This window comes from Bufo gargarizans, chromosome 11 (genome assembly GCF_014858855.1).
Source record: "Bufo gargarizans isolate SCDJY-AF-19 chromosome 11, ASM1485885v1, whole genome shotgun sequence".
In the NCBI taxonomy this organism is placed as follows: domain Eukaryota; kingdom Metazoa; phylum Chordata; class Amphibia; order Anura; family Bufonidae; genus Bufo; species Bufo gargarizans.
Window position 1 is genome coordinate 79,923,403 of NC_058090.1, and position 26,244 is coordinate 79,949,646.

General features: G+C 47.8%; 2 protein-coding genes across 2 annotated transcripts in view; both read right to left on the reverse strand.

The window, feature by feature from the left end:
• Positions 1–17,708, reverse strand: part of LOC122921335 (olfactory receptor 10A4-like) — a 52,700-nt gene extending 34,992 nt beyond the window's left edge. Inside the window, exon 1 of the mRNA XM_044271312.1 lies at positions 17,688–17,708. Coding sequence (XP_044127247.1) covers positions 17,688–17,708 — 21 coding nt within the window. The remainder of the gene's footprint in view (positions 1–17,687) is intronic.
• A 2,021-nt stretch (positions 17,709–19,729) lies between these two features.
• Positions 19,730–26,244, reverse strand: part of LOC122921833 (NACHT, LRR and PYD domains-containing protein 3-like) — a 51,954-nt gene continuing 45,439 nt past the window's right edge. Inside the window, exons 9-10 of the mRNA XM_044272095.1 lie at positions 23,678–23,848; positions 19,730–20,251 (exon numbers count right to left, since the gene is read on the reverse strand). Coding sequence (XP_044128030.1) covers positions 20,164–20,251; positions 23,678–23,848 — 259 coding nt within the window. The 3' untranslated portion in view covers positions 19,730–20,163. The remainder of the gene's footprint in view (positions 20,252–23,677; positions 23,849–26,244) is intronic.

Genomic DNA, 26,244 nt, shown 5'->3' on the forward strand with positions numbered 1-26,244 from the left:
CTTGCCTGAGAGCAGAGCGACACCGGACCAGCACTCCTGTCCGCCCTGAACGCACAGGTGGATCAGTGGCTGACTCCGCACCAACTGGAGATCGGCAAAGTGGTGTGTGACAACGGAAGCAATTTGTTGGCGGCATTGAATTTGGGCAAGTTGACACATGTGCCGTGCATTGCACATATGTGTAATCTGATCGTACAACGCTTTGTGCATAAGTACCCAGGCTTACATGATGTCCTCAAGCAGGCCAGGAAGGTGTGTGGCCATTTCAGGCGTTCCTACACGGCCATGGCACACTTTTCAAATATCCAGCGGCGAAACAACATGCCAGTGAGGCGCTTGATTTGCGACAGCCCGACACGTTGGAATTCAACACTCCTAATGTTTGACCGCCTGCTCCAACAAGAAAAAGCCATCAACGAGTATTTGTATGACCGGAACATACTGCCGGACAATCCTAAACACTAATGTGAAAGAAGTCTAATTAATTTCTACTGTGTGTACCAATTTAATACATTCATGGGAGAGGCTTACCTGTGATGAGGGGGGGGGGGGGAAGCGCTTCCCCTGACCTAGCTGGCTGTGTTGTGCCGGAAGCCAGGAGCGAGGGTAAGCCTAGTAGTGGGCAAAGATAGACGAGGAGAGCAGAGTAGTGACCAAAAGCTTTTAATTCCACTCAGAGAGCAAGACTACAAAACGCCTGGGAAATCTCTACATTCAGGTTCAGGATGTATCTTGTGAAGCAGGAAGAGCGCCAACGACCCATGCATTTGATCACGTGCGCCGGGACCCCTTTTTTTTATGTTGAGGACGCGGCCCCGATTCGGAGCGAGTGTCCTGTGATGGCCAGTGGGTTATGGCCGAGACCTGAGGCAGGACACGAACTGAATTGACCTCAGGGGCCCCCCACGCCAAGGAAGCAGCGGGCCATCTAGGGGGGCATCTTGCAACAGGGCTAACAATTGACGGAGGGCCATGACCGGGCACCAATCGTTCGAGGTTTAAAACCTGACCTCCGAGGGAGGCCCATGCTGATTGGCCTTCGTGAAAGGGAGCCAGAGGACAAAATGGTCATGGGCCCAGGACAACTGCCGCACCTGGAACCCCTGACGTTTAGGGGAGGTGCTGGTAAACTCACCTGGCCTGAGGAACCCGTAAAACCCGAGATACATGGCTGCCTTAATAATTAAACAAGGAGAGTGCCCAAAAGGATGTCTATCCAGCGCGGACGACAGTCTCCCAAACATCTCGCCGGAGACAGGCTTTCTACGGGCGGTAGGGGCATCCCCGCACCTCTGGATCCCCCTAAGGGCTGCCTTGACTGCCTGCACTGAAGAAATGGAACCTCCGTTTGGATTATGAAGCATGGCGCAGTGCTGTATCCCCGCTAGGTACAGCCCGATGGTGTTAAATGACAGCCTGAGATTTGCGGTGACAGTGGGCTATGAACGCCAGGGTGTAGGAGACATCTTTCAAGCCACCTGCGGGTGGGACCTTGAAAAACTTTGGAAACCTTGACGCCGGCTTGGTAGTTTCCTGATGGTATGGGAAAACCTCTGAGCTTTCCAGGCAAATATATTGGATCCTGACAGATTCAGGCAAATGCGAACAACCTGTGGGAAATAAGACCTGAGCGATTTCAGGGAAATACGTGACCTGAGTGAATCAGGAAAATACATAGTACATAAGGCCGAAAAAGACATTTGTCCATCCAGTTCGGCCTGTCATCCTGCAAGTTGATCCAGAGGAAGGCAAAAAAACCCTGTGAGGCAGAAGCCAATTTTCCTCACTTTAAGGGAATAAAAATTCCTTCCCGACTCCAATCAGGCAATCAGAATAACTCCCTGGATCAACGACCCCTCTCTAGTAGCTATAGCCTGTAATATTAATACATAAAACCTGGAAATACCGTCAACCCGAAAGAGACAGGAAAATACAAACCTGACCTGAGTGATTTCAGGGAAAATACGTAAAACCTGAGTGATGCGGGTAAATACATAAAACCTGGGTGATTCGGGTAAATACATAAAACCTGAGCGATTCAGGGGAATACATAAAACCCGAGCGATTCAGGGAAATGAGACCTGGGGTGCGTCAGAAACCCCCCCCCCCCCCCCACCCCGGAAAACCCCCCCAAAAATATATATATATTTCCCCTTTTTTTTTTTTTTTTTTTTTTAAGCGGTGGCCGAGTGACCGGGCGAGAGCGGAAAGGAAACAGAAATGACCATGGTATAAAAAGGATCGCAACCTACCCGAATCCACGGACAGCGCTGCCAACTCTCCGGCGATACTGAAGACCTAGGAATGGAGGCTCGTGATGAATGAAGGAAGGCTCTGAGCTGCGGAGGTGCGTAAAGCCGCCACCCGGCTGGACCTTACCTGAAACCTGGCACCGTGGAATGACCGGACACGGAGACGCCCTGCGACACAATTGAGGATGGATCGAAATTCCGGTGGCCTGAGGCCCTGCTTACCTGAAATAAACTTGCGTTGGTACGAGAGAGCTGCGATCTGGTGGCACTGGAATGAAGCGACGGAGAACAAGGATGCAGCCTGGGCGTCATGGCCAACTGCTGGATGACCCTGAACTGCCAGAATCAGGGCCCGAAGTCGCGCTGCATGCAACAAGACCTGCGGGAAACAGAAATCCAGACATGCCGGACACGAACCGGGTAACCAGGAACCAGCCGGACCCTGCTGAGAAACCCCCGAGCGTTCCAGGCAGTCGCATGGAACCTGAGCGATTCAGGCAAATACATTGAATCCTGAGCGGTTCAGGCAACATGGAATCCTGAGCGAATCAGGCGCTTACCTACACCTTTCGTGAAGATGACGGACCCTGGGTGCGTCGGGCATTACCCTGAACCTGGGTGGACCTGGCCACTACCTACCCACTGAGAGACCAGGGAAAATACAGACGCCTGAGCGATTCAGGGGAATACATAACCAGACTGTTCCTGGAAAAATATGCAATAACTATATGTGACCGGAACGTAGTACGACTGCGAGAAGGCTTGTGTCGGTCTGAGTAACGTACCTGGGATCAGAGGCTACTACCTGTACTGATGTCTTGGGTTACCTGACCTTGGTCCAAATGTCGTACAAGTGAACGGTCAGAACACATTCCTGCGAGGACAAATCCATAAAGTTCCGAAGGGAAAGAGAACATAACTGGGGAGGATGACAGGCCTGGGCGATCCAGGAGGCAGAGGTAGTTGCGTGCCTGGGCGATCCAGGAGGCAGAGGTAGTTGCGTGCCTGGGCGATCCAGGAGGCAGAGGTAGTTGCGTGCCTGGGCGATCCAGGAGGCAGAGGTAGGTGCGTGCCTGGGCGATCCAGGAGGCAGAGGTAGGTATGAGCCTGGTGAACCAGTAGAGGAAACAGCATATAACGTGAAAGTACATACATATAACACATGGCACTGTCGCCACCATGGACTAGATGACTGTAGTGAGCATTGTGACCGCTGAATGAGTATGGCGTGTGATGATGACCTGGCCCACTCGTAGTGAGACCCCCAGTTTCTTTGACCATCGTACTGGAACTAGCGCCCTTTCAGCCCAGCAGGGGCCCCGGGGCCGCTCCCTAAGTGAGGAAACGTGGATGACCTTGTCTTCCTCCTGCTTAGCGCTGTGTGGCACGGCGGGAGTGCGTATGAGATGGCTTGTGGTTGGGCCCTACTGAGGGATTTTTTATTTATTTTTTGCTGCTGTTTGTGGACATGGCCGTTGTTGCCCAGGGGCTAGATACCCCTACTATGTATGGCCTGTTTAGACGGGGGTGCCAGGCTTGCCTGGGAAAAAATGTGCAGGGGGGGGTGACCATGCGGACCAACAGACTGGGGGACAGGGACCACCCGTCCTAAGTAGTACGTAGGGCGGGAGACCTGGTTGTGGGGCCAGAATCGAGGTGTGGGTTTTGAGAGGGGGAGGGACCCAGTGGGGACAGGATTAACCCAGCTGGAGTCACCGCACTGGAGCCGCCACGTCACATGACTCCGCCGGACCTGATTGAAGATTCCGGCGTGTGCGTTCCACCCTGGAACGCACGCCGAGCACGCGAGCCGGAGCTCATGCCTGGTGGCAGATTTCCGGTGTGCGCTCCACGCTGGGACGCACGCCGGGCTGCAGCAGAGCCCTAAGTAAGGAGGGGACGGGGGAGGTCGTGTGGAGGGGGGGACCCACGGGCCGGACCCTGCCCCCCCCCCCCCCCGCTACCTCGGGAGGGAGTTGGATGGGGAAAAGGAGACAAACAAAAACAAACAAACAAAAAAAAAAAAAACCTGGGGCAGGAAGGTGTATAGGCATGCGTTCCACGCTGGAACGCACGCCGACTCAGGGAGCCGAAAGTATGGCACAGAATTTACCTCTCCTGAAGACGTGAACGGCAGTGTATGAAACGAAAACAAAGCAGATGAAAGCAACTCACGACGTGCACGGATGCAGTACCAGAGCAGGCGACTCCCTATCCAGGTATGAACAGAAGCGCCCTGAGGAGCTGGGGGCTGAAGCTTAAGAAGGTAAAATGCCCCTCCCACAAATTCAGGCTGACTTTTCAGCCTTCCACTTGATGCAGCAACACAAACCAAAGACAGACTTACAAGTGACAAAAAACACTGCAAATAATAAATCCCCCCCTTTAAGTTTCTACACCATTTGCTTCATTTCCTAAGGAGAGCCGATCAGAACTAAAGGGGCGCAGTGCTTATCCTGAATATAGGATGCCTAAATTACAGGATCTGCAGAAATTAACTAGAAAATATTCAAACAAAAATTTATCAAGTCTGCTATGCCTGTTTTGGGATGCAAACAAGTAGCAAAGTTGCATCTCCATGCCAGACAGCCAGGCTGCCCTTTCACGCTTCTGCCAAATTTAATACAACCAAGCCCGAATTCATAAGGGTACATGCAGCATACGGGTAGGCTACCCGACACTGCTAGGTTGAAATGTGTATTTCCCTTTAAGCCAGTCAGGCCGGTTACCGGCAATCCTTGTCACAGCCAGCAGAGGGAGCCCCCAGTTCAGTATAAATAGGCTAGGGCCTAGCTCAGGAAGGCAGAAGTTTCTAGACTCAGTGCTGAGAGGGTAGAGTAAGCCCTGTAACAGGATTCCAGTTCTGAGGAAAAGGTTCCCCTCCTGAGTCATCATCCGTTTAGTCCGAAACATCTTAATCAACCAGCCGGGACACAGAATAGAACAGAGGCCAATCTGATAAAGCAAGAGGTACTTAAGGACAGCTTCAAGGATACGCCAGCTATAGGGCATTAGACCTTGGAGAATAAGTCACATGTTTCAGGACCAGTCAGGAATAGTGTGCAAGCCGCCTGTACTGCATCTCCTGTAATTAACACTCTGTAAAGAACATTGCTATAACCGGCCAGTCTGTACTTCTAAGAACCACCTGTATTCAAATAGAAAACAACTGTCTTCCATGGAACGGCGCTTCCAACTGCGTCCATGTATAATTATCACTGACATTCAGTAAAGTTCCAGTTTTTGGTTGGCTATCCCGTGGTTGCTTCATTCTTCTACATTACTATACACGGCGTGTCACCGTTTAATTGACACTGGCGTCACGAACATTAAATACCTGCCTGTTCCAGCATTTGCCCTGCTTGAAGACGACAGTGGATCCCAGGTTAGTGGGTTAATCTGCACTACAAAGCCCAGCATACACTACTGACCCCCTGGGACAATGCATCGCTCTTTTTGGCGTCACGAACAGGATCGCATGCTTCTGAAGTGCAGAGAAGTGTGAACTGTGTGCTTTAACTATTCCACCACCGTATTGCAAAGACTGTAACTTTTATTCCCAAATCTGTGGATTACAATTGTGCCTGGGAGGAATCGGAGGCGCTGTGCTGTGTTGCGCTACCCCCAGGAAAAGAAAATCGTGGTTGTGGATTATAATTCATTAACTCCTCAACAACCCTGCTTGCTGTCAGGGAATGGTGATCAAGATGGCCACCAGCCGCCTGGAGTAAAGTTTCCCGCGCTGCTGAGGACCTTCGTGGGCGGATCCCTTCAAGGACACTGAAAAGCCCGCCCCTCTTCATCATCGCACCGCCGCGGCCCTGTTTCCTCTACGTCACCGCGGTCGCAGGAAGTCCAGAGTCTCTCGAGATTTGGCCTGCGCACACTCGGCGATACCGGTAAGAACTTGTATCCGGAGGGAAGGGGATTGTTCCGGCCCCTTTAGTCACCAGCGGCCACCTCGTAATAAGTTAACATGTCAGATCCGGGAGTTGCCGAGCGGCCGGACCCGGGAGAGCTTGCGGCTCCTAATCATCCTATAGCCCCCAGCATGATGCCCTTTACCATGCCTTACTATTTTGGGGCCCCATGGTTTCCCCGCTATAACGGAGAGGCCCATACCCTAAGAGACTTTAAAGAAAAGTTGCTGGCCTTATTCAAACTGTACCCCATAAATGCCGATCAGCAAATGGAAATCTTGCTAGCGCAACTGGAGGGGGCTGCCCGCAGAGAGGTATTATCCTGGCCTGCTGCTGAAAGGAGTACTCTGGAGCAGATATTCACCCGCCTCAGGGCCACTTTTGAAACGAGGACTGCCTCAGAGGTAAAGATGCACTTCTTTGGCAAGAAACAAAAGTCCGGTGAGTCCCTCCGTGACTATGCCCTATCACTTCAGGAGGCTTTGGGGGCTGTAATCCAGATAGATCCCAGGGAGGCTGATAGTCAGGACCAGACCCTGAGGGAACAATTTATCACAGGAGTGTCTAGTGAGCAAATAAGGACTCAATTAAAAATGCTGTCAGCCCAACACCCCAGCAGTACCTTTCTGGATTTTAAAGAGCTGTCTATAAAAATTCTGGGATCAGCAGTATCCACAGAGTTGAGCACACCACCTGAGTTATCAGCCTGCAGGTCAAAACCGCTTATCATTAACCGAGCTGAGGCCGGTCAAGCTGTTCAAGCTACAGCTACCGATACTATCGCCATGCTGACATAGCAAGTAAATTACCTCACTAAAAGCCAAGAGAGAGTGTGCAGAAAAATGGAGGAATGGGAAAAACCCATAATGTCAGAAGAAGAGTTCCTGTCACCTCCTAAGCCGTTCCCACCTCCATACCAAGAGACTCACCCCAGGGATACTGGGAGGCGCAATAGAGATCGCAAGCGGCCCGTGTGTACATACTGCAAAAAGGTGGGACACACAGAATCCACGTGCTGGCAGTTAAACGGGCAACCCCTGAGGCTGAGGACCACCCCTCGGGAGGTAGAACACTAGGTCCAAAGGATCCAAATTGGATGCCACGGTATGTAGGATCCCATCCTAAAATCAATGTAGAGATCAACAGGGTCTCCTTTGAAGCCCTATTAGATACTGGGTCGCAGGTCACTACTATTCAGCTGCCCGCCTTTGAAAGATTCTGGGACACCAACCAATTGACCCAGCCGCCTGAATCCTGGGTAGAGATTATCGCCAGCAATGGCAAACCAGTAAAGATTCATGGATACTGGGAACCCACCCTGCAGGTGGGAGAAGTAACCTTACCTCAACAGGGGGTGATAGTAGTACAGGCCGGCGACAGAGGAGGACATCCTGTCATTCTAGGCACCAATGTCTTCAAAAACTGTTATGCAGAAATACTTGCCGTATTACACCAGACTCTGCCCACTGCTTCCTCTGCATCCAAGAGGGTGATTCAGAAGACTATCACTGTGTTAAGTGCCCAGCAGAGGTTTGCTAACGGGAAAGGAGAAATTTGTACTGCCAGGATCCGTGATAATAAGCCTGTGACTTTGCCTCCTAATTCCCAAACTCTCTTATGGTGTCGTGCTGTCCTGGGAGTCCAAGGCCAAGATTATCCAGCCCTGGTGGAACCAATCCAGATGGAGAACTACCCTTATGTGAGAGCTGCCAAGTGCCTGGTGAACGTCTCCCAAGGTAAAGTACCTGTCCGTCTGATTAACCTGAGTGATCATCCTGTTGCGCTTACTAAGCATTACCCTGTTGCCCAGCTTTCTCAGGTGTTCTTCCAAGACATCATCCGTCTTCCAGTGGCAGAAAAGCCGCCAGCTGCAGTCAGCGGATGTCCGCCGGTGCCCCAGTCACAAGTGCCCTGGTGGGAAGAGCTCCATGTCGGGGACGAGACTACCCCCCAACGTCAACAAGAAGGGATACTACAGCTTGTCAAAGAGCACCACCAGGCCTTCAGTAAACATGCTACTGATTATGGAGAGGTTAGTGCCATACAACACACCATACCTACTGGCTCTCATCCTCCTATCAAGGAGAGATACAGACCCTTACCGCCTACTTCCTATCAGACTGTAAAGGAAATGATCCAAGAGATGAAAGACTCTAATGTAATCCGGGACAGTCGTAGCCCGTGGGCAGCACCCCTGGTCCTTGTAAAGAAGAAGGATGGTGGTATCCGTTTCTGCGTGGACTATAGAAAAATTAATCAAATAACCCACAAAGACGCGTACCCACTGCCCCGCATTGAGGAGTCACTAACTGCTCTGGGCTCCGCTGCCTATTTCTCCACGTTGGACTTGACCAGTGGCTACTGGCAAGTACCCATGGCCCCGGCAGATAGGGAAAAGACTGCTTTCACCACTCCCATGGGCCTGTTCGAATTCAATTGTATGCCGTTCGGGTTATGTAATGCCCCAGGAACTTTTCAGAGACTAATGGAGCGGTGCTTGGGTCACAAAAACTTTGAAACAGTGCTGCTGTATCTAGATGACGTCATTGTGTACTCAAAAACATATGAAGACCATCTGAAACACTTAGCAGAGGTCTTTGAGATCCTTATCAAATATGGCCTGAAGGTAAAGCCATCCAAGTGCCACTTGCTCAAACCTGCGGTAAAATACCTGGGGCATGTGGTAAGTGGAGAGGGTGTACAACCTGACCCTGATAAGTTAGCGGCTGTCCGTAACTGGCCGGTCCCCACTACCGTCAAAGAGGTGAGGGGTTTCCTTGGTTTTGCCGGCTACTATAGACGTTTTATCCCCCATTTTGCTCAAATAGCCGATCCTATCCAGGAACTCTTGAGGGGGCAGCCCAAGAAAAGTCCTAGAACTCCAGTGCCCATTGAGTGGAATGAAGAAAGAGAGATAGCGTTCCAGTTGTTAAAAAAGAAACTGACCGAGCCTCCCGTGTTAGGTTATCCAGACTACAGCAAGCCCTTCCATCTGTATACTGATGCTAGCAAGCGAGGCCTGGGGGCTGTGTTAGCCCAGATCCAAGAGGGAAAAGAAAGAGTGATAGCTTATGCAAGCCGCTCCCTGAAAGGAGCTGAGAAAAATTACCAGAATTATAGTTCCTTCAAACTAGAGTTCCTGGCATTAGTGTGGGCAGCGACGGAGAAATTCAAAGATTATCTAGCCGCTACCCCATTCATTGCATTCACTGATAATAACCCTCTGGCACATCTAAATACAGCTAAATTGGGGGCTTTGGAGCAAAGATGGGCCTCTCGCCTCGCCAACTATGATTTCTCTGTAAAATATCGTGCTGGACGTACTAATGACAATGCTGATGCTTTATCCAGGCTTCCCACAGAGACAGCTCCTGATGATGTGCGAGATGCTTGGGAAGATGTAGAAATGCCGGCCTTCTACCATAAATTTGCTCAACAGGATCAGGCTCGGGCTACCAGTGACAGAGCTGCAGTTCCTTCACCCTCCAGTAGGCCTGAACTCAAAGAAGAAAGGTGGGGGAAACTACAGTCTGAAAGTAGAGTGCTGGGTGAATTGTTGGACTTCATTACCAGTGGCAGAGCCCCTGAGAGGATTCGGCGTAAGAGTACAGATCCTGAGCTCATCAAACTGTGGAGACAGTGCCATCAGCTCTTCATACAAAAGGGCCTGTTGCTACGGAGAAGCCTAGACCCAGTGTCCAACGAAAGAGTGCATCAGATTCTCATACCCCGACGAGATGCAGGTATGGTGTTGGAGATGTACCACAATCAATCCGGTCACTTTGGGGTCCAAAAGACTGAGGCAAATATCCGCCAGCGGTTTTACTGGGTGGGCATGAGAGAAGACATGGAGAAGTGGTGTCGAGAGTGTGTAGCCTGTACCTTGAAACGAGGTGAACACCATGATCAGAGGGCACCACTGAGACCCATTGTAAGTACTCGTCCTCTTGAACTTGTCGCCATCGACCATGTGAAGCTGGAACCTAATCGCTCAGGGTATGTGTACGCTATGACTATTATTGACCATTTCACTAAGTTTGTTGTAGCGGTGCCTGTGAGAGACCAGACGGCCAAGACTCCTGCCCTACGGTTGTCCAGAAAAGATCCTCACCGATCAAGGTCCTGCTTTTGAGTCCCATCTGTTCCATGAACTGTGCCGCCTGCACAACTGTAAGAGGATCCGGACGACGGCCTACCATCCGCAAGGTAATGGATTGTGTGAAAAAATGAATCAGACCTTGATAGAGATGCTGAGGACCGTGCCTCCTGAAACCAGGGGAGATTGGCCTAATCTGTTGCCACAGCTCATGTTCACGTACAATCATACCATACACTGTTCCACCGGGTATACCCCCTTTTATTTGATGTTTGGGCGCCAAGGGTTATTGCCTGCTGACCACTCCTTGGACGTACTCGTACCTGATTGCATCAACCCATTACCTAATACCGACTGGGTTGCTGAACACCAAAGGCGATTGAATACGGCCCAAGCTATTGTTCAGGAACGTATGGACTATGCTAGAGACCGGCAGCAGAGAGACTATGACCAAGCAGCCCATGCAGAACCCTTGACAATAGGGGCTGTGGTATGGTTAAAAAATAACCGCCGTACCAGTAAACTGGACAGTAAATGGGAACAAAGTCCCTATGTTGTCACTGCAATCCCAAATGTTGGAACTCACACTTATGAGATCACCCGGGAAGGCAGGGGATCCCAAATTGTACACCGAAACCGGTTAAAGCTCTGCCTGACACCAGAACCCAGTGCCGAGAGTTCTATATCTGAACCCCCTGTGTCAGAGTCATCAATACGGCCCGAGGATCCTATGCAGGCTGTCCGTAATCTAAGGTATGACGCTGATCCCATGCATTGGCTTCTGACACCATGGTTGAACTTGTTGGTGCCCGCTCCGGCACCTACTGTACCTTTACTTCCAGAAGAGCCGGTTCAAGATGCCCCGGATCCAGCTCCCCCTTTAGTGGATCCTGTTGTTCCTGTTGTTCCAGTTGTTCCTGACCAAGGTCTCACGGATGGAGATCCTCCTGTTGCTACTCTCTCTTCTACCTCGGTGCTAAGAGAAGGGGAAACCCCTGTGTTGAGAAGGTCCACCCGGATAACCAGGGGACGTCCGCCAGTCCATTTAGGAGACTTTGACTATGCTGGTGGTGTCTCCCCCCGAACAGTTGTTACTAGAAATAGCCTGCTTGACGTTTGTGCCAAGAATGGACTCCTCCACGTGAGCCCTTGCCTGTTCTACACCCGCGGGGAAACCCTGTGTAGTTCCTTATTATACTTCAGTCAAGAAAAATAGACTAACCTGGTTCACCTTAAGTCCGCTGTGCCAGGTCAGCGGCCGTGCCTAAGAAGAAAGAAGACGCCCTTTTTCTTGCGTCATTTGTTCATCAAGTCGCAAATGTTATATTTTTGTGTGAAATAGTTGTTTATCATATTTATAATGTAATGTTTAAATTATGCATCAGCTTATGTTGGTTCAGGCATGTGTGTGAGTACGAGGCCTTACTCACGTTAAAGTCTGGGGGTGTGCAGCATACGGGTAGGCTACCCGACACTGCTAGGTTGAAATGTGTATTTCCCTTTAAGCCAGTCAGGCCGGTTACCGGCAATTCTTGTCACAGCCAGCAGAGGGAGCCCCCAGCTCAGTATAAATAGGCTAGGGCCTAGCTCAGGAAGGCAGAAGTTTCTAGACTCAGTGCTGAGAGGGTAGAGTAAGCCCTGTAACCGGATTCCAGTTCTGAGGAAAAGGTTCCCCTCCTGAGTCATCATCCGTTTAATCCGAAACATCTTAATCAACCAGCCGGGACACAGAATAGAACAGAGGCCAATCTGATAAAGCAAGAGGTACTTAAGATAACAGAGGAGGTACTAGATAAGGACAGCTTCAAGGATACGCCAGCTATAGGGCATTAGACCTTGGAGAATAAGTCACATGTTTCAGGACCAGTCAGGAATAGTGTGCAAGCCGCCTGCACTGCATCTCCTGTAATTAACACTCTGTAAAGAACATTGCTATAACCGGCCAGTCTGTACTTCTAAGAACCACCTGTATTCAAATAGAAAACAACTGTCTTCCATGGAACGGCGCTTCCAACTGCGTCCATGTATAATTATCACTGACATTCAGTAAAGTTCCAGTTTTTGGTTGGCTATCCTGTGGTTGCTTCATTCTTCTACATTACTATACACGGCGTGTCACCGTTTAATTGACACTGGCGTCACGAACATCAAATACCTGCCTGTTCCAGCATTTGCCCTGCTTGAAGACGACAGTGGATCCCAGGTTAGTGGGTTAATCTGCACTACAAAGCCCAGCATACACTACTGACCCCCTGGGACACTGCATACAGCCACACAGTCAAAAAAGAGAAGAAGAGTTGTATCTGTCTTATATACTTTCTCTCCTTTTATGATCCATTCCTGATTTTGGCTTCCAAAACTGCCTCAGGAAACCTGACCTTGTAGCCATACCCTACCTTTGGTGCAGCAACACAAACCAAAGACAGGACTCATGCACATGACAGTTGTTTTTTGCGTCCACCCAAAAAAAAATTGATACGGCATCCGTTTTTGGGGAGAATCTATTTTTTTCCCCAGATCCCTTGTAATAAATGCCTATCCTTGTCCGCAAATGTGAAAAAAGTAGGACGTGCACAATTTTTTTTGCTGAAGGATAACACGGACAATGGAACACAGACAGATGAACCATCAGCATTTATTTATTTTTTGCTGACCCATTGAAATGAATAGGTCCCCATCCTAGCTTCGAAAAAAATGGAACGGAGGCCGTATGCATGAGGCCTTATTCATACGGCCATATGAAGGAGTCCGCATCCATTCCACAATTTTGCGGAATTGGCGTGGACCCATTCATTTCAATGGGGCCGAAAAAGATGCGGACCGCACACCGTGTGCTATCCACAACCGTGGTTCCGTTACGCGACTCTGTGGTAAAGATAGACGCGTCTATATGATCTTCTGAGTGCGGGACAATAGTCCTGCGGGCGGCCCGACGTGCACTGCATCATTGTAATCTATAATGCTGTGTACTCCCGTGCGCACGATCAATGCCGCTCCAGGACATATTGCCCGCTCACAAACCGTATGTCTCAGAGGGCATACGGTCGTGTGCAAGGGCCCTAATGGATACTCTCAGGGTATATATGGATAAATGAGAACCTTCACAGACACTCTCAGGATATGTTTAGGAAAACTGATGGTTTTACATGCAAGGTAAGTCACTTGTCTGCAATTGCGTTCAGTTCAGCGCGGGTGCAATCAGTTTTGATGTGTTTTTCACACGCCTGAAAAAAACCTGAAGACTTACAAACAATAGCTCCTAGCAAACATCAGTGAAAACTGCATTGAAACCAGAATGCATCTAGATTACATACAGATGCAGTTCATTTCACTGAAGCCCCATTCACTTCTGTGTGAAAAACGCAAAATATAAAATATGCTGCGATTCTCACGCAACGCAGAAACGCAAAAAACAATTCTAATGTACACAGACCCATAGAAATTATTGGGTCAGGATTCAATCCTGATTTTGGCTCACAATCACTGACCAAAAATTGCCAAAGATTCGACCAAGGCCTCATGCACACGACCGTGCTGTTTTTTGCGTTCCACAAACCGTGGATCCGCAAAAAACGGAAGCCGCCCGTGTGCCTTCCGCAATTTGCAGAACAGAACGGGCGGCCCATTGTAGAAATGCCTATTCTTGTCTGCAAAACGGACAAGAATAGGACACGTCATATTTTTTTTTGCTGGGCCACGGAACGGAGCAACGGATGCGGACAGCACACGGAGTGCTGTCCGCATCTTTTGCGGCCCTGTTGAAGTGAATGGGTCCGCACCCGAGCTGCAAAAACTGTTGTGTGCATGAGGCCTAAAAGAGGAGTTGGTGGAGTTTTACTCACTTTTAGACCTCATGTACAGGGCCGTTGTTTTGGTCCAAAACTGCGGCTCGGAGGCGGACCCATTCACTTCAATGGGGTTGCAAAAGATGCGTACAACACTCTGTGTGCTGTCCGCATCCGTTGCTCCGTAAAAAAAAAATATAACCTGTCCTATTCTTGTCAGCGCTTTGCGGACAAGAACAGGCAGTTATATTAAAGGCTGTCTGTGCTGTTCCGCAAATTGCAGAACGCACGCGGACGCCATCCGTGTTTTATGGACTGCAGAACACACAACGGCCGTGTGCATGGGGCCTTAGGGTACTTTCACACTAGCGTTTTTCTTTTCCGGCATAGAGTTCCATCACAGGGGCTCTATATCGTTAAAGAACTGATCAGTTATATCCCCATGCATTCTGAATGGAGAGCAATCTGTTCAGGATGTCTTCAGTTCAGTCATTTTAACCGATCAGGCAAAAGATAAAACCGCAGCATGCTACGGTTTTATCTCCGGCCAAAAAAACTAAAGACTTGCCTGAATGCCGGATCCGGCTTTTTTTTCCCCATAGGAATGTATTAGTGCATTCAAAATACTGGAATGCCGGATCCGTCCGCGCAGACCGGTAACAATGTGAAAAAAAAAATCGAAACTGATCCATTTGTCTGTATGACAAACGGACAGACGGATCCGTTCTTGCAAAGCATCAGGATCCTGATCAGTCTTAAAATGCAATCAGTTGGCATACGTTTTGCCGGATCTGGCAGGCGGTTTCGGCAACGAAACTGCCCGCCGGATTCCTCTCCCGCAAGTGTGAAAGTAGCCTTACGAAGCCAATTCATACGTTAAAAAGTGACAAATACATAAATCACACTTTGCCAGTAACGAAACACCTAGCCCTAGCAATGATGGAAAAAAAACTCAAAAAATACACATACGCAAATACCATGGATAATCATAGACAAGGGACAAACTAAACAATAAATGCAACTAACTAGAGAGGACTGCCAAACATACATGAAATATGGCGTAAAACATCATGATAAATGTGCCCGGTGTGTGTGAACTGTTACCTGTGACTTGTATGATCCCTGTGTTAGGGTGTGATATAAGGGTAAATGTTTCCATGGTCTGAGTGTCTGAACATCGGGCGGTCAGGTGTCCTAAATACTCAGCTATTTAAACCTGTGGGCGGTATGCCTGGGAGATCTTCTGTGTCCAGGAAAGCCATGTGCAAGGTGCTTGCTATGGGTCTACTGTGGTCCTGGTTGATGTATCATGACTGGGTTTTCTAGTTGGTAATAAACATGACAAACCTTATACAAATGCTGACACATGGATGTTCCTCCAGTTCACATTATTGCGGTTATTTTTCATTTCTTTCTTATATACCGTCTTCAGACTTTCCAGAATCTCATACAAGATTATATTGCAGGTCAGGAGTTCTCGGTTGATGACCAGGCAGCACCACACACAACACAGATGGTACATGGTCACCACATTCACTACATGGAACTTCAGCTATGTGGTCTGAGATCTGAGTTGATGTCTCCATACAAGAGTTGAGGCTACGGCTGCCCCACTAGATGTGGTAACTGTAGGACAGTGACGTGGCCTCCCATAAATTGATACTAAAAGTCTAGCAGAAGACGCTCCACTGTCTCCAGTATTGGCATTGCTCTCTAGTATAGGATGTGTCTGGCACATTTCTAAACTTAAGATTGTCCCTTACATGAAATGCCAACCATGACAAGTCCCTCATGTGAGAGTGGACTCTGTGGTCTTCCAGGATTTTCAAAGGCTGTTTTACATTCCGGTTAGGGGCGTTCCTCAATTAAATGTGAGCACTAAACTGAGATGTCCGCCGGTTCTTATACACTGGATGCAATGCTCTCAGGGAATTGGGATTCTGGGTGCACAGGGATGCAATGTTCTGCAGGGATTTGGGACTCCTGGTGCACTATGATTTGCAAGGACAAAGGATTCTAGCTACCCTAGTTTGCAATGTCCTGCATTGTCTGTGCATTGGGATGCAATGCTCTGCAGGAACTTGGGACTTTGGGTGCACTGGAATGCAATACTCTGCAAGGACTGAGATTCTATGTGCACTGAGATGCAGTCTTCTGTGGGCACTGGGAATCTGGTTGCAAAGGAATTTAATGCTGACTATTCTAGTTGCACTGGAATGCAATGCTCTGCAGGGACTGGGGACGCTGGGTGCACTGGGATGTAATGAAATTCAGGGACTAGGTGCTCTGGGTGCACTGGGATGCAATGCTCTACAGGGAATGGGATTCTGTGTGCAATGGGATTCAATGCTCTGCAAGCACTGGGGACTCTGGGTGCCCTAGAATACAATGCTCTGCAGGCAGGGCCAGCTCCAGGTTCATGTGGGCCTCCTTGTGGTATTTTGCACCATGCACACAGCAATGAAACTGCATGTATTATAACTATAAAGCTCACCATAATGTCCCCCAGTATTAATACTTCTCCGTATCAGGCCTTTTTTTCTGGCGGAACGCCCCACCCCCCTTCAGTTACTGGGCCCAGCCGGCCCGCTGCTTACTTGCAGCCTCCGGCTCTCCATTGGCTCAGGCCCACCCACCACTGACAGCGGCGGAAAGAGTGAGAGAGGAGACGCCGATTCTGTGGCCCCAAACCCCACCCCCAGGCCGACTCCATTGCTGTCTGCTGCCCCAGACCCGGGACCCCCCGCCTCCGGCTCCACTGGCAGGGCGGCTGCTGGAGGCGCGGGCGGCAGTTTAGTGTCGTGGGTGTCGGCACGAGCAGGAGTCAGGAGGCAGAGCGGCACCAGGCAGGAAAAGGGTACAAAAGGAAAAAGGTAATTTTTCATTTATTTCATTTAAAAATTAAAAAAGAAAGATTGAATTGGCCAATTAGGGGAACAGAAACAGGGAAGGGGCCAGGCCAGGCTGCGCTGCCCATGTGTGGACTAGGGCGGTGGCGGCCGCGGGCACTGGCAGCCTGGTGGCACTAGGCAAGCCAGGCCCTAGTCCACACATAACCTTTTGGTAAGTATTCAAATTCGAAAGCAAGTGCGAATGCGATATGCGTTTTTCACGGATGGCTGCTAAGAGATGTTGTTTGTATACCTTCTGTTTTTTTATCAAGCGCGTGCAAAACGCGTTAAATCGCATCGCACCCGTGCGATAAAAGCTGAACAGCTGAACGTGATCGCATAGAAGACTGAATGAACTTGCTTGAGAAATCGCGCATTTTTCACTGAACGCATCCACAACGCATCCGGACCTTATTGCTCATGCTCATCTGCAAGGGACCTTACAATCAGGGCGCTGCAGATTTTGTAGCAGAATTTTCCGCAAATGAAAGTCAATTCCATTCATGGATTTCTGTAAGCCCCAAGTGATTGGCACTGATTTTCAGTCGCAAGCGCACATAAGATCTATGCAAGTTTCCGTGCGTTTCGGCAGCACAAAAATCAGCAATTTCTTTAAATGTTGATTTTGGTGCGTTTTTGACACAGATCTCACCCTTCCATGGAAAAGGGTGAAATCCGCAGCTAAAACCGCAAACATAATAGACATGCTGCGAACGCCTGGTGGAACGCCTGGTGTAACTTACCATTAACACTTTCTTTACCATTACGAGGCCTTAGCAAAGCTGCAGAGTTCTTCATGGAAATGTATGTCGTGTCCATGCGTGACTACTTGTCACGAGGGTGTCAAGAGCCACGTCTGACTCCGTTATACCCGGGGTCAGGAAGTCGCAGCGGGTGGCTGCGCGCTCTATGTCTAAAGATCACGTTGTTTCTTAGTGATTGTTTTCTGTGTTTGCCTTGCAATCCTTTTTGTCTCACTCAGGGATCCGTAGCTTCTCCTCCTCAGCTGTTTCTTGTCTGCCACTCCCAACCTCCTTATATTCTCCTCTCACACTTCTCTAGTTGCCAGTTATAGAGCTTCCTGCCTGGACATCTATACTGACCCACTGGAGCTGTGAATCCTGGTTGTTGTTCCAGAGTGCTTCCCTCCGGATCCCTGTTGGGCTTTTTGTTGTCTCCTGTTGTCGCCCACCTGGGATTATATGTTTAGTCTGTATTGTCTGTCCTCCCCTTGGTGTTTTCCTTTAGAGCTAGTGGTGCGGACTAGTGTTCCCACCGCCCTGTTCACTATCTAGGGCTCATCTTAGGGAAAGCCAGGGTTTTAGGCACGTGGTCGGCGTACGGGTGAGGAACCCGTCTAGGGACGTCAGGGCAGCCAGGTGCCAGCCGCAAGGTGAGTCAGGGGTCACCACCTTCCCTCTCACTTGGGCAGGGCCTTCCTCTTTCCCTCCCTCTGTGTCACGTATGTAATAGTCACGCCGATCGTGATACTACTATTACCTGTATGATTTGTGATAAGCTGATGCATCAAGTTACAGTTACACAATTACAGTGGTAAAAAAAGTTTATTTAAAGTGCACCCAAACTATTCAATCTGCTTTATTAAAAACTATTCTAAATGTGCAAAACTAAAATTTTGTAATATACTTAATATATTTTTCTTACTGTATGCTTGCGAAATAGGCAGCTGAAGTTCATGTGCTTGTTGCAGTGTACGGATTCCCCTGGAATTGCCGCCCCTGCCTGTGCTAGCTTTACGTTGCTAAAGCCTGTACGGAAGTCATTATATATAAATATCACCATAAAGGTTCAGTATGTCGTACAATCCAGCTCTTATGTCCAATATCCATTTTAGGGTACTTTCACACTTGCGTTGTTTGATTCCGGCAGGCAGTTCCGTTGCCTGATCAGGCAAACTGTATGCAAATGCAAGTAATTTTTTCTGACTGATCAGGCATTTTTTGGACTGATCAGGATCCTGATCTGTCTGAAAAATGCCTGATCAGTCAGAAAAATGCATTGCAATGCCGGATCCATTTTTCCGGTGTCATCAGGCAAAACGGATCCGGTATTTATTTATTTTCTCATTTTTAAAGGTCTGCGCATGCGCAGACCGGAAGGACCGATCCGGCATTCCGGTATTTTGAATGCCTGATCCTGGACTAATGCATTCCTATGGAAACAAAATTCTGGATCCGGCGTTCAGGCAAGTCTTCAGTTTTTTGGGCCGGAGATAAAACCGTAGCATGCTACGGTTTTCTCTTTTGCCTGATCAGTCAAAATGACTGAACTGAAGACATCCTGATACATCCTGAACGGATTACTCTCTATTCAGAATGCATGGGGATATGCCTAATCAGTTATTTTCCTGTATAGAGCCCCTGTGACGGAACTCAGTGCCGGAAATGAAAACCGCTAATGTGAAAGTAGCCTTAGGCCTCTTTCACACGGGCGTGAGTTTTTTTGCCCGGATAAGAGCCGGGTGCGTTGCGGGAAAATGCGCGATTTTTTCTGCGCAAGTGCAAAACATTGTCATGCGTTGCACTCGCGTGAGAAAAATCGCGCATGTTTGGTACCCAAACCCGAACTTCTTCATAGAAGTTCGGGCTTGGGATTGATGTTCTGAAGATTGTATTATTTTCCCTTATAACATGGTTATAAGGGAAAATAATAGCATTCTGAATACAGAATGCATAGTAAACCAGCGCTAGAGGGGTTAAAAAAAAATAAAAAAAAATTTAACTCACCTTAGTCCACTTGCTCGCGAAGCTGGCATCTCCTTGTGTCTCCGCTGCTGATGAACAGGACCTGGGGTGAGCTGCTCCATTAAATACAGGTTAAGGACCTTCGATGACGTCACTCCGGTCATCACATGGTACGTCACATGATCTTTTACCATGGTGATTCACTCCAAGTTGGATTCTAAGTTGGATTCGGAATGCGAGAATATTACTTTGCCTATTTTTTGAGTCATTATTCTATTTATTGCAAAAAATAGGAAAAGTAATATTCTCGCATTGCGAATCCAACTTAGAGCTGTCCATAGGCAACTTTCCTATTGGCTTGCTAGAATTAATGAATATAGAGAATATAGCGCTATTCAATTGAATATTCGCAAAATATCGCAAAATCGAATATGGCACCTCCCGCTCATCACTATTCACCATCGAAAGTCTTGTTATCTGCTCATCGCAGACAGGAATCAGGCTTCTTCTCTGTTCAGTATATTAGCTTCATATTTGGTTTATGACTTTTCAGTTCTCTTAAGGCTTTCTTCTCTTCTTCAGACCATTCATTGCCCCGCATACTAGAAGAAAGAACAACACTTCCAGTATTAGTGACGTTGTATTGTGAGGATTTGCTCATGACCTCAGATTAGACAGTAAAATAATTGTACACATTCCATCCTCGGATAATCTTGTGTGTTTTCCAGACCTGATGACACTGGGGGCAGTGGCATACCTCCAATGGAGGCAGACAACACAGCTGCTATGGGGCCCAGGGGGGAAGGGGGCCCCACCTACTAATTACACTTATATAAATGGCTACCTCTGCAGAGGAGATGATGTTAAAAAGGAGCAGTGGCGGAGCTCGAGGGATGTGCATGGAGGAGACGTTAGTGGTGTCTTGGGATATCCCATAATAATATCCTAGAAAAGCTGGGAGTTGTAATTCTGTCCTATGATATCCCTCTCCATGTAATTTCAACGGCTGCTCTACAACAACATTCTTGTTCTGCTGGGTGTTGTAGTTCTCTCCTCTTAAAGCCAAGAGTGCAAAACCGTTTCAGCTTTTTAAATCTTAGTACAAACACCTAGAAATACTAGTCCAAAATCTGTGTCAGGGCATCTCCACGTAGTAAATAAAAATTTTCGGAGTTGAAGTTTTACAAAAACAGCATTTACCGTATTTTTCGCCGTATAAGACGCATCGGCGTATAAGACGCACCTAGGTTTTTGGGGAGGAAAATAAGAAAAAAAATATTTTTAACCAAAAGGTGTGCTGTGGGTTTGGTGGGTTTGGAACTAGGTGGTCTGTGGATGGCACTATTACTGGGGATCTGTGGATGACGGACACTGTTATGGGGGGGATCTGTGGATGACGGACACTGTTATGGGGGGGATCTGTGGATGACGGACACTGTTATGGGGGGGATCTGTGGATGACGGACACTGTTATGGGGGGGAACTGTGGATGACGGACACTGTTATGGGGGGGAACTGTGGATGACGGACACTGTTATGGGGGAACTGTGGATGACAGACACTGTTATGGGGGGGATCTGTGGCTTTCACTGTTACAGGGGGATCTGTGGCTGGCACTGTTACAGGGGGGGGGATCTGTGGATGGCACTGTTATACATGTGTCATCCACAGACCCTCCCAGCCCATAACTGTGCCATCCACAGATCCCCCGCCGCTCCAGTATACTAATATAATATGTCTTATTCAATTAATAGTTATTAAATATGCCTCTTTATTCCTAAAAGTACCTTAAATCCTAAGCGCTTCAGTACAATGCCGGCAGGCCGGGCGGCTGGCGCGGCGCGTCACTCACTGACGTCACTTGCCTGCGCCGCCTGCTTCATTCATAAAGTAGGCGGCGCAGGCACGTGACATCAGGGAGTTACGCTGCCGCCCGCCCGGCCTGCATTGTACGGATGCGCTTAGGATTTAAGGTACTATTAGGCATAAAGGGGCATATTTAATAACCATTCAATGAATATGACATATTTTATTAGTACACCGGAGCGGCGGGGCGGGGCTATAGTACAGTGACTGTACCGCCCCGCCGCTATTGCCGGCCCCAGCTCCTCCTCCCAGTCCCTCCCCGAGTCCTCGCTCGCTTTACATCGCTGCCAGCGATGTAAAACTGACTGCATTCGCCGTATAAGACGCAGGGGCATTTCTCCCCCATTTTGGGGGAAGAAAAAGTGCGTCTTATACGGCGAAAAATACGGTACTTGTCTTACAATATGCAAGCTAGCGAATATAAAAATATATGTGAGTGATAATGTGATATATTAGGCATAAATCTATGTATTTCCATCTCCACACAGTTCCCATTTGATTCTTTTTGGATTTAAGTTTTGAAAACCAGCAGATACGTGTCATGGAATATGCAGATTACCGGACAAAAATACCTGTGAAGATAATTAGATATTAGGCTTAAATCTGCGTATTTCAATCTCCATATCCCTCTCATATTTATCTTAGTACAGACACTGATGCTCATGCAGTAGGGGATGACAGTAGAAGAAGATCAGCTGATGCATCTTTCTGTCCTCCCTGTAGCTGTTAGGGACCCACAAGGAGAATCTACCATGATGGAGGAAGAGGATGAGGATGAGGTGGAGGAGTCAGAGGTAGAGGCATATTGTTGACATTAAGCAGTCTGGTGATTACTGGATAGCCATGCTTTTAGACCCCAGCTATCAAAGAACAATGGGGGAATGTTTTTCTTCCAAAGAAAGAGAGGCCCAGCTACGTTATTTCCAGGAAACACTGTGTACACAGCTTGCTGCAGCTTTCGGTTGGCATATGCCTGCCGACAACCTGTCTGAAAGGGAGGCCCCTCTCCGCCCCCCTGCAGAGTCACTCCACTCCCACCGCCACAAGCACCAGAAGCCGCAGTAGCAGCCATTTCTGTCTCCTCAACATGATAGGGCAGTTTTTCCCACGTGTCCTGCCTCCATTATTGCGCTGCTGCCATCATGCCACTGCTGTGGTCTGCCTACCATCATGTACTGTATGGCTGCTGCTGCTTCGTGCCTACCATCACCTTCCATATGGCTGTTGCTGCCTTTATCATGCTTCTGTCTGCCAGCCAACATGAACCATATGGTTGCTGCTTGCTGCTAATCCCCTACTGCCAACACTATTAACGCAAAGCATCTTCTACTGTAATACCCCACCAGTGGTATTACCATTCATTCACCCTGCTACTTTCTTTGATGGCTATCGATAATGTAATCTGTGTATTTATTTCAGGTCCTTTGATAATGCTGCTATGAAACTGTTTTGTACATGTAATGTGCTTGGTTCACCAGCAGGTGGCAGTGGATATATAGCAGAGAGATCTTTAGATAGAATGAAACTTGTCATTTCACTCTCCTCCTTTTGGTCAGAACAGGTCTAGTCCTGCTTACTACCAGAAGGAGAGGTTGCAGTTCTAGTTTGTTCCAGTCTAGTCTAAAGTTGGAAGGAGAGGAGAATCACCCTATAGTAGAGATGTCACATTTCAAGGAGCAATAAGCAGTTTATCTCATAGACATAACAATGGTGCCGAGCATAAAATAGAATAAAATTCATGTATAACTTGTGCCTCACATGTCTCAGTCCTGTACACATCTCTTATACTCACTGTAATGCCTCTGTCCTGCAGGCTGGACTGGACATTAGTAGAGATGTCACATGTCAAGGAGCAATCAGCAGTTTATCTCATAGACATAACAATGGTGTGGACCATAAAATAGAATAAAATCCATGTATAACATGTGCCTCACATGTCTCAGTCCTGTATACATCTCTTATACTCACTGTAATGCCTCTGTCCTGCAGGATGAGCTGAACCCGGTGCATTAGTCAGACATTAGTAGAGACATCACATATAAAGGAGCAGTCAGCAGTTTATCTCATAGACATAACAACGGTGCCGAACATAATAAAAAATCCTTGTACAGTAAAACGTGTAGCCCACATATCTCAGTCCTGTACACATCTCTTATACTTACTGTATTTTCTCTATTCTGCAGTCTGGACTGGACAGAGCGTCCATCAAGTCACTGAAGTGAGGACCAGACAGACGGTTATAAGACAGGTCAAGTCTCTTCAGGGACTGGTTATTCCTTATTACAGATGCCAAATGGATACAGGAAGTGTCTGGTAGACTATTATAGGACAAACTGTAAAAATAAGAACATGAGGTGTGGGTGAGGGGTCCACAGAGCATTAGTAAAATCCATAAATGTCATCACTAGAAGCCGACTCTTGTGTGTGATTTGTGTCAGGAATAGCAGCAGCTATATGATATGTCCATGTCCTAGAAATCCCTAATCCCTGAGTGGTGTCCTCAATTTATGGCATGTCATAAATCAGTGATGATTGCACCACATGAATGTACAATAGTCTGCACTGTCCACGTCAGGGAGTTCCATGGTGTACGGGGCCCTCATTGTTGTGATGGTCGGGGTCCAATCGGTAGGACCCCCACTGATCCTATAGTTATCCCCTACCCTGTGGATAGAGGATAACTTAATATAACCCTTTAAAGCAGGCATGCTCAACCTGAGGCCCTCCAGCTGTTGCAAAACTACAACTCCATGCATGCCCCAACAGCCTACAGCTATCAGCCTACAGTAGGGCATTGTGGGAGTTGTAGTTTTACAACAGTTGGTGGAGCGCAGGTTGAGCATGCCTGCTTTATAGTAAAGGAGTGCTATCCTTCATAACGGAAACCAGATTAATCCATTATGCGGCCCTTAGACTTCTATTATGACGGAATGCAAAACGGAATGCCTCTTAATATCACCCTCCAAATTAGACTGGTACAGGTGGCACGGTCCCGGTGACTGAGCCGGGTGTCAATGAGACTGCATAGAGGTGGGGTTAGGGCAGGGGAGTTACAGCCTGGAGTGAGCGAAGGGCTACCCCCTTGACTTCTATCGTGACTTGTGGAGGCGGAGAAGAGTACTTTATAAGGCGATTTTTTTCATGCATATACATGGCAGAAAAGCGGGACAAGACTGTATGATAACACAATGAGGATGAGCTATAAGGTACTTTTGATAGTTTATTAAGTGAAATGCAGGTGAAAGGTTCGCTTTAAAAGAAGAAAAACTGCTACAAGAGGACATAGTTTTAAATTAGAGGGGCAAAGGTTTAAAAGTAATATCAGGAAGTATTACTTTACTGAGAGAGTAGAGGATGCATGGAATAGCCTCCCTACAGAAGTGGTAGCTGCAAATACAATGGAGGAGTTTAAGCATGCATGGGATAGGCATAAGGCCATCCTTCATAGAAGATAGGGACAAGGGCTATCCATAGTATTTAGTATATTGGGCAGACTAGATGGGCCAAATGGTTCTTATCTGCCGACACATTCTATGTTTCTATGTATTCTTTCAATGTAGAGTGTCTCCAGGGATCACAGAGTGCTGCAGACTCAGCAGGGATATAACGTCCCTCAAGGATGGAAAAATATGGGGATGGGACAGGGACTTTTATAGGGTAAGGTCAAGAACCCAATTAAAATCTCCCCCAATAATCAGGTTCAAGGCACGTCTGGTTAAAATCAGGGTGTGGAAACGAGTAAAAAATAAAAAAACAGTATGGTTGGTTCAAGGTATTAAGGAATGTATATCTTTCTGTACAAAAAGAAGAATAAATGTCCACCCCTGGCGGCCAGTCTGCATGGAAGGGTATGGCCACACCTCTGGCCTTGGAAGAGTAATTAGTGGTGTAACAGGAGTACAGCCATGGGGGTTTCAAAGCGAACCCCACAACTCCTGTAGGAACATCACATCTGGTTTGAGGCGTGTCAAATGTGTTAAAATTTTCTTGCATTTAAGAGGAGAGTTGAGGCCCACCACATGCCAGGAAAAGAGCTGGAGACCAGGGGACATAGTGTAACAATCAGGTGTGGTGTTATCTGGGTTAGCCAAAAGTCTTATATCAGGGGTTGTGACTAGTGTTGATCGCAAATATTCTAATCACAAATTTTTATTACGAATATTGGCACTTTGAGAATTAGTGAATATCTAGAATATAGTGCTATATTATCGTAATCGCGAATATTCTAGATTTTTTTCAGCAGTACCCATGATCCCTCACTGCTTCTTGTTTGTGGGCCAATGAGAAGGCTGCAATATCTTTAACTTTAGGAGTAGTGTTGATTGCGAATTTTCGTATCACAAATTTTTATCGCAAATTTTCCGATTGCCGATTTTTGCAATTAAGAAAATATTGACTGGAGATCACAAATTCTTGACTTTGCCAATATATGACGAATATTTGCCCAAATATTTGCTAAATATCGCGAATTCGAATATTGCCCCTGCTGCTCATCACTGGTTGTGACTAGAGTTGAGCGAATTTAATCAAAATTTCAGTAAAAATTTGATTTGCTTTGAAGTTGAATTTCCTCGTGCTTCGTGGTAACGAATCACATTTTTCTAAAATGGCTGCTGCACATGTTACAAAGTGAAAGTAAGAAGCCCACAACAAGGGATCACCCACAATGCCATGCAGACAGCCAATCACCCCTGTGATGTCACAGCCCTATAAAAAGCCTCATCCTGCC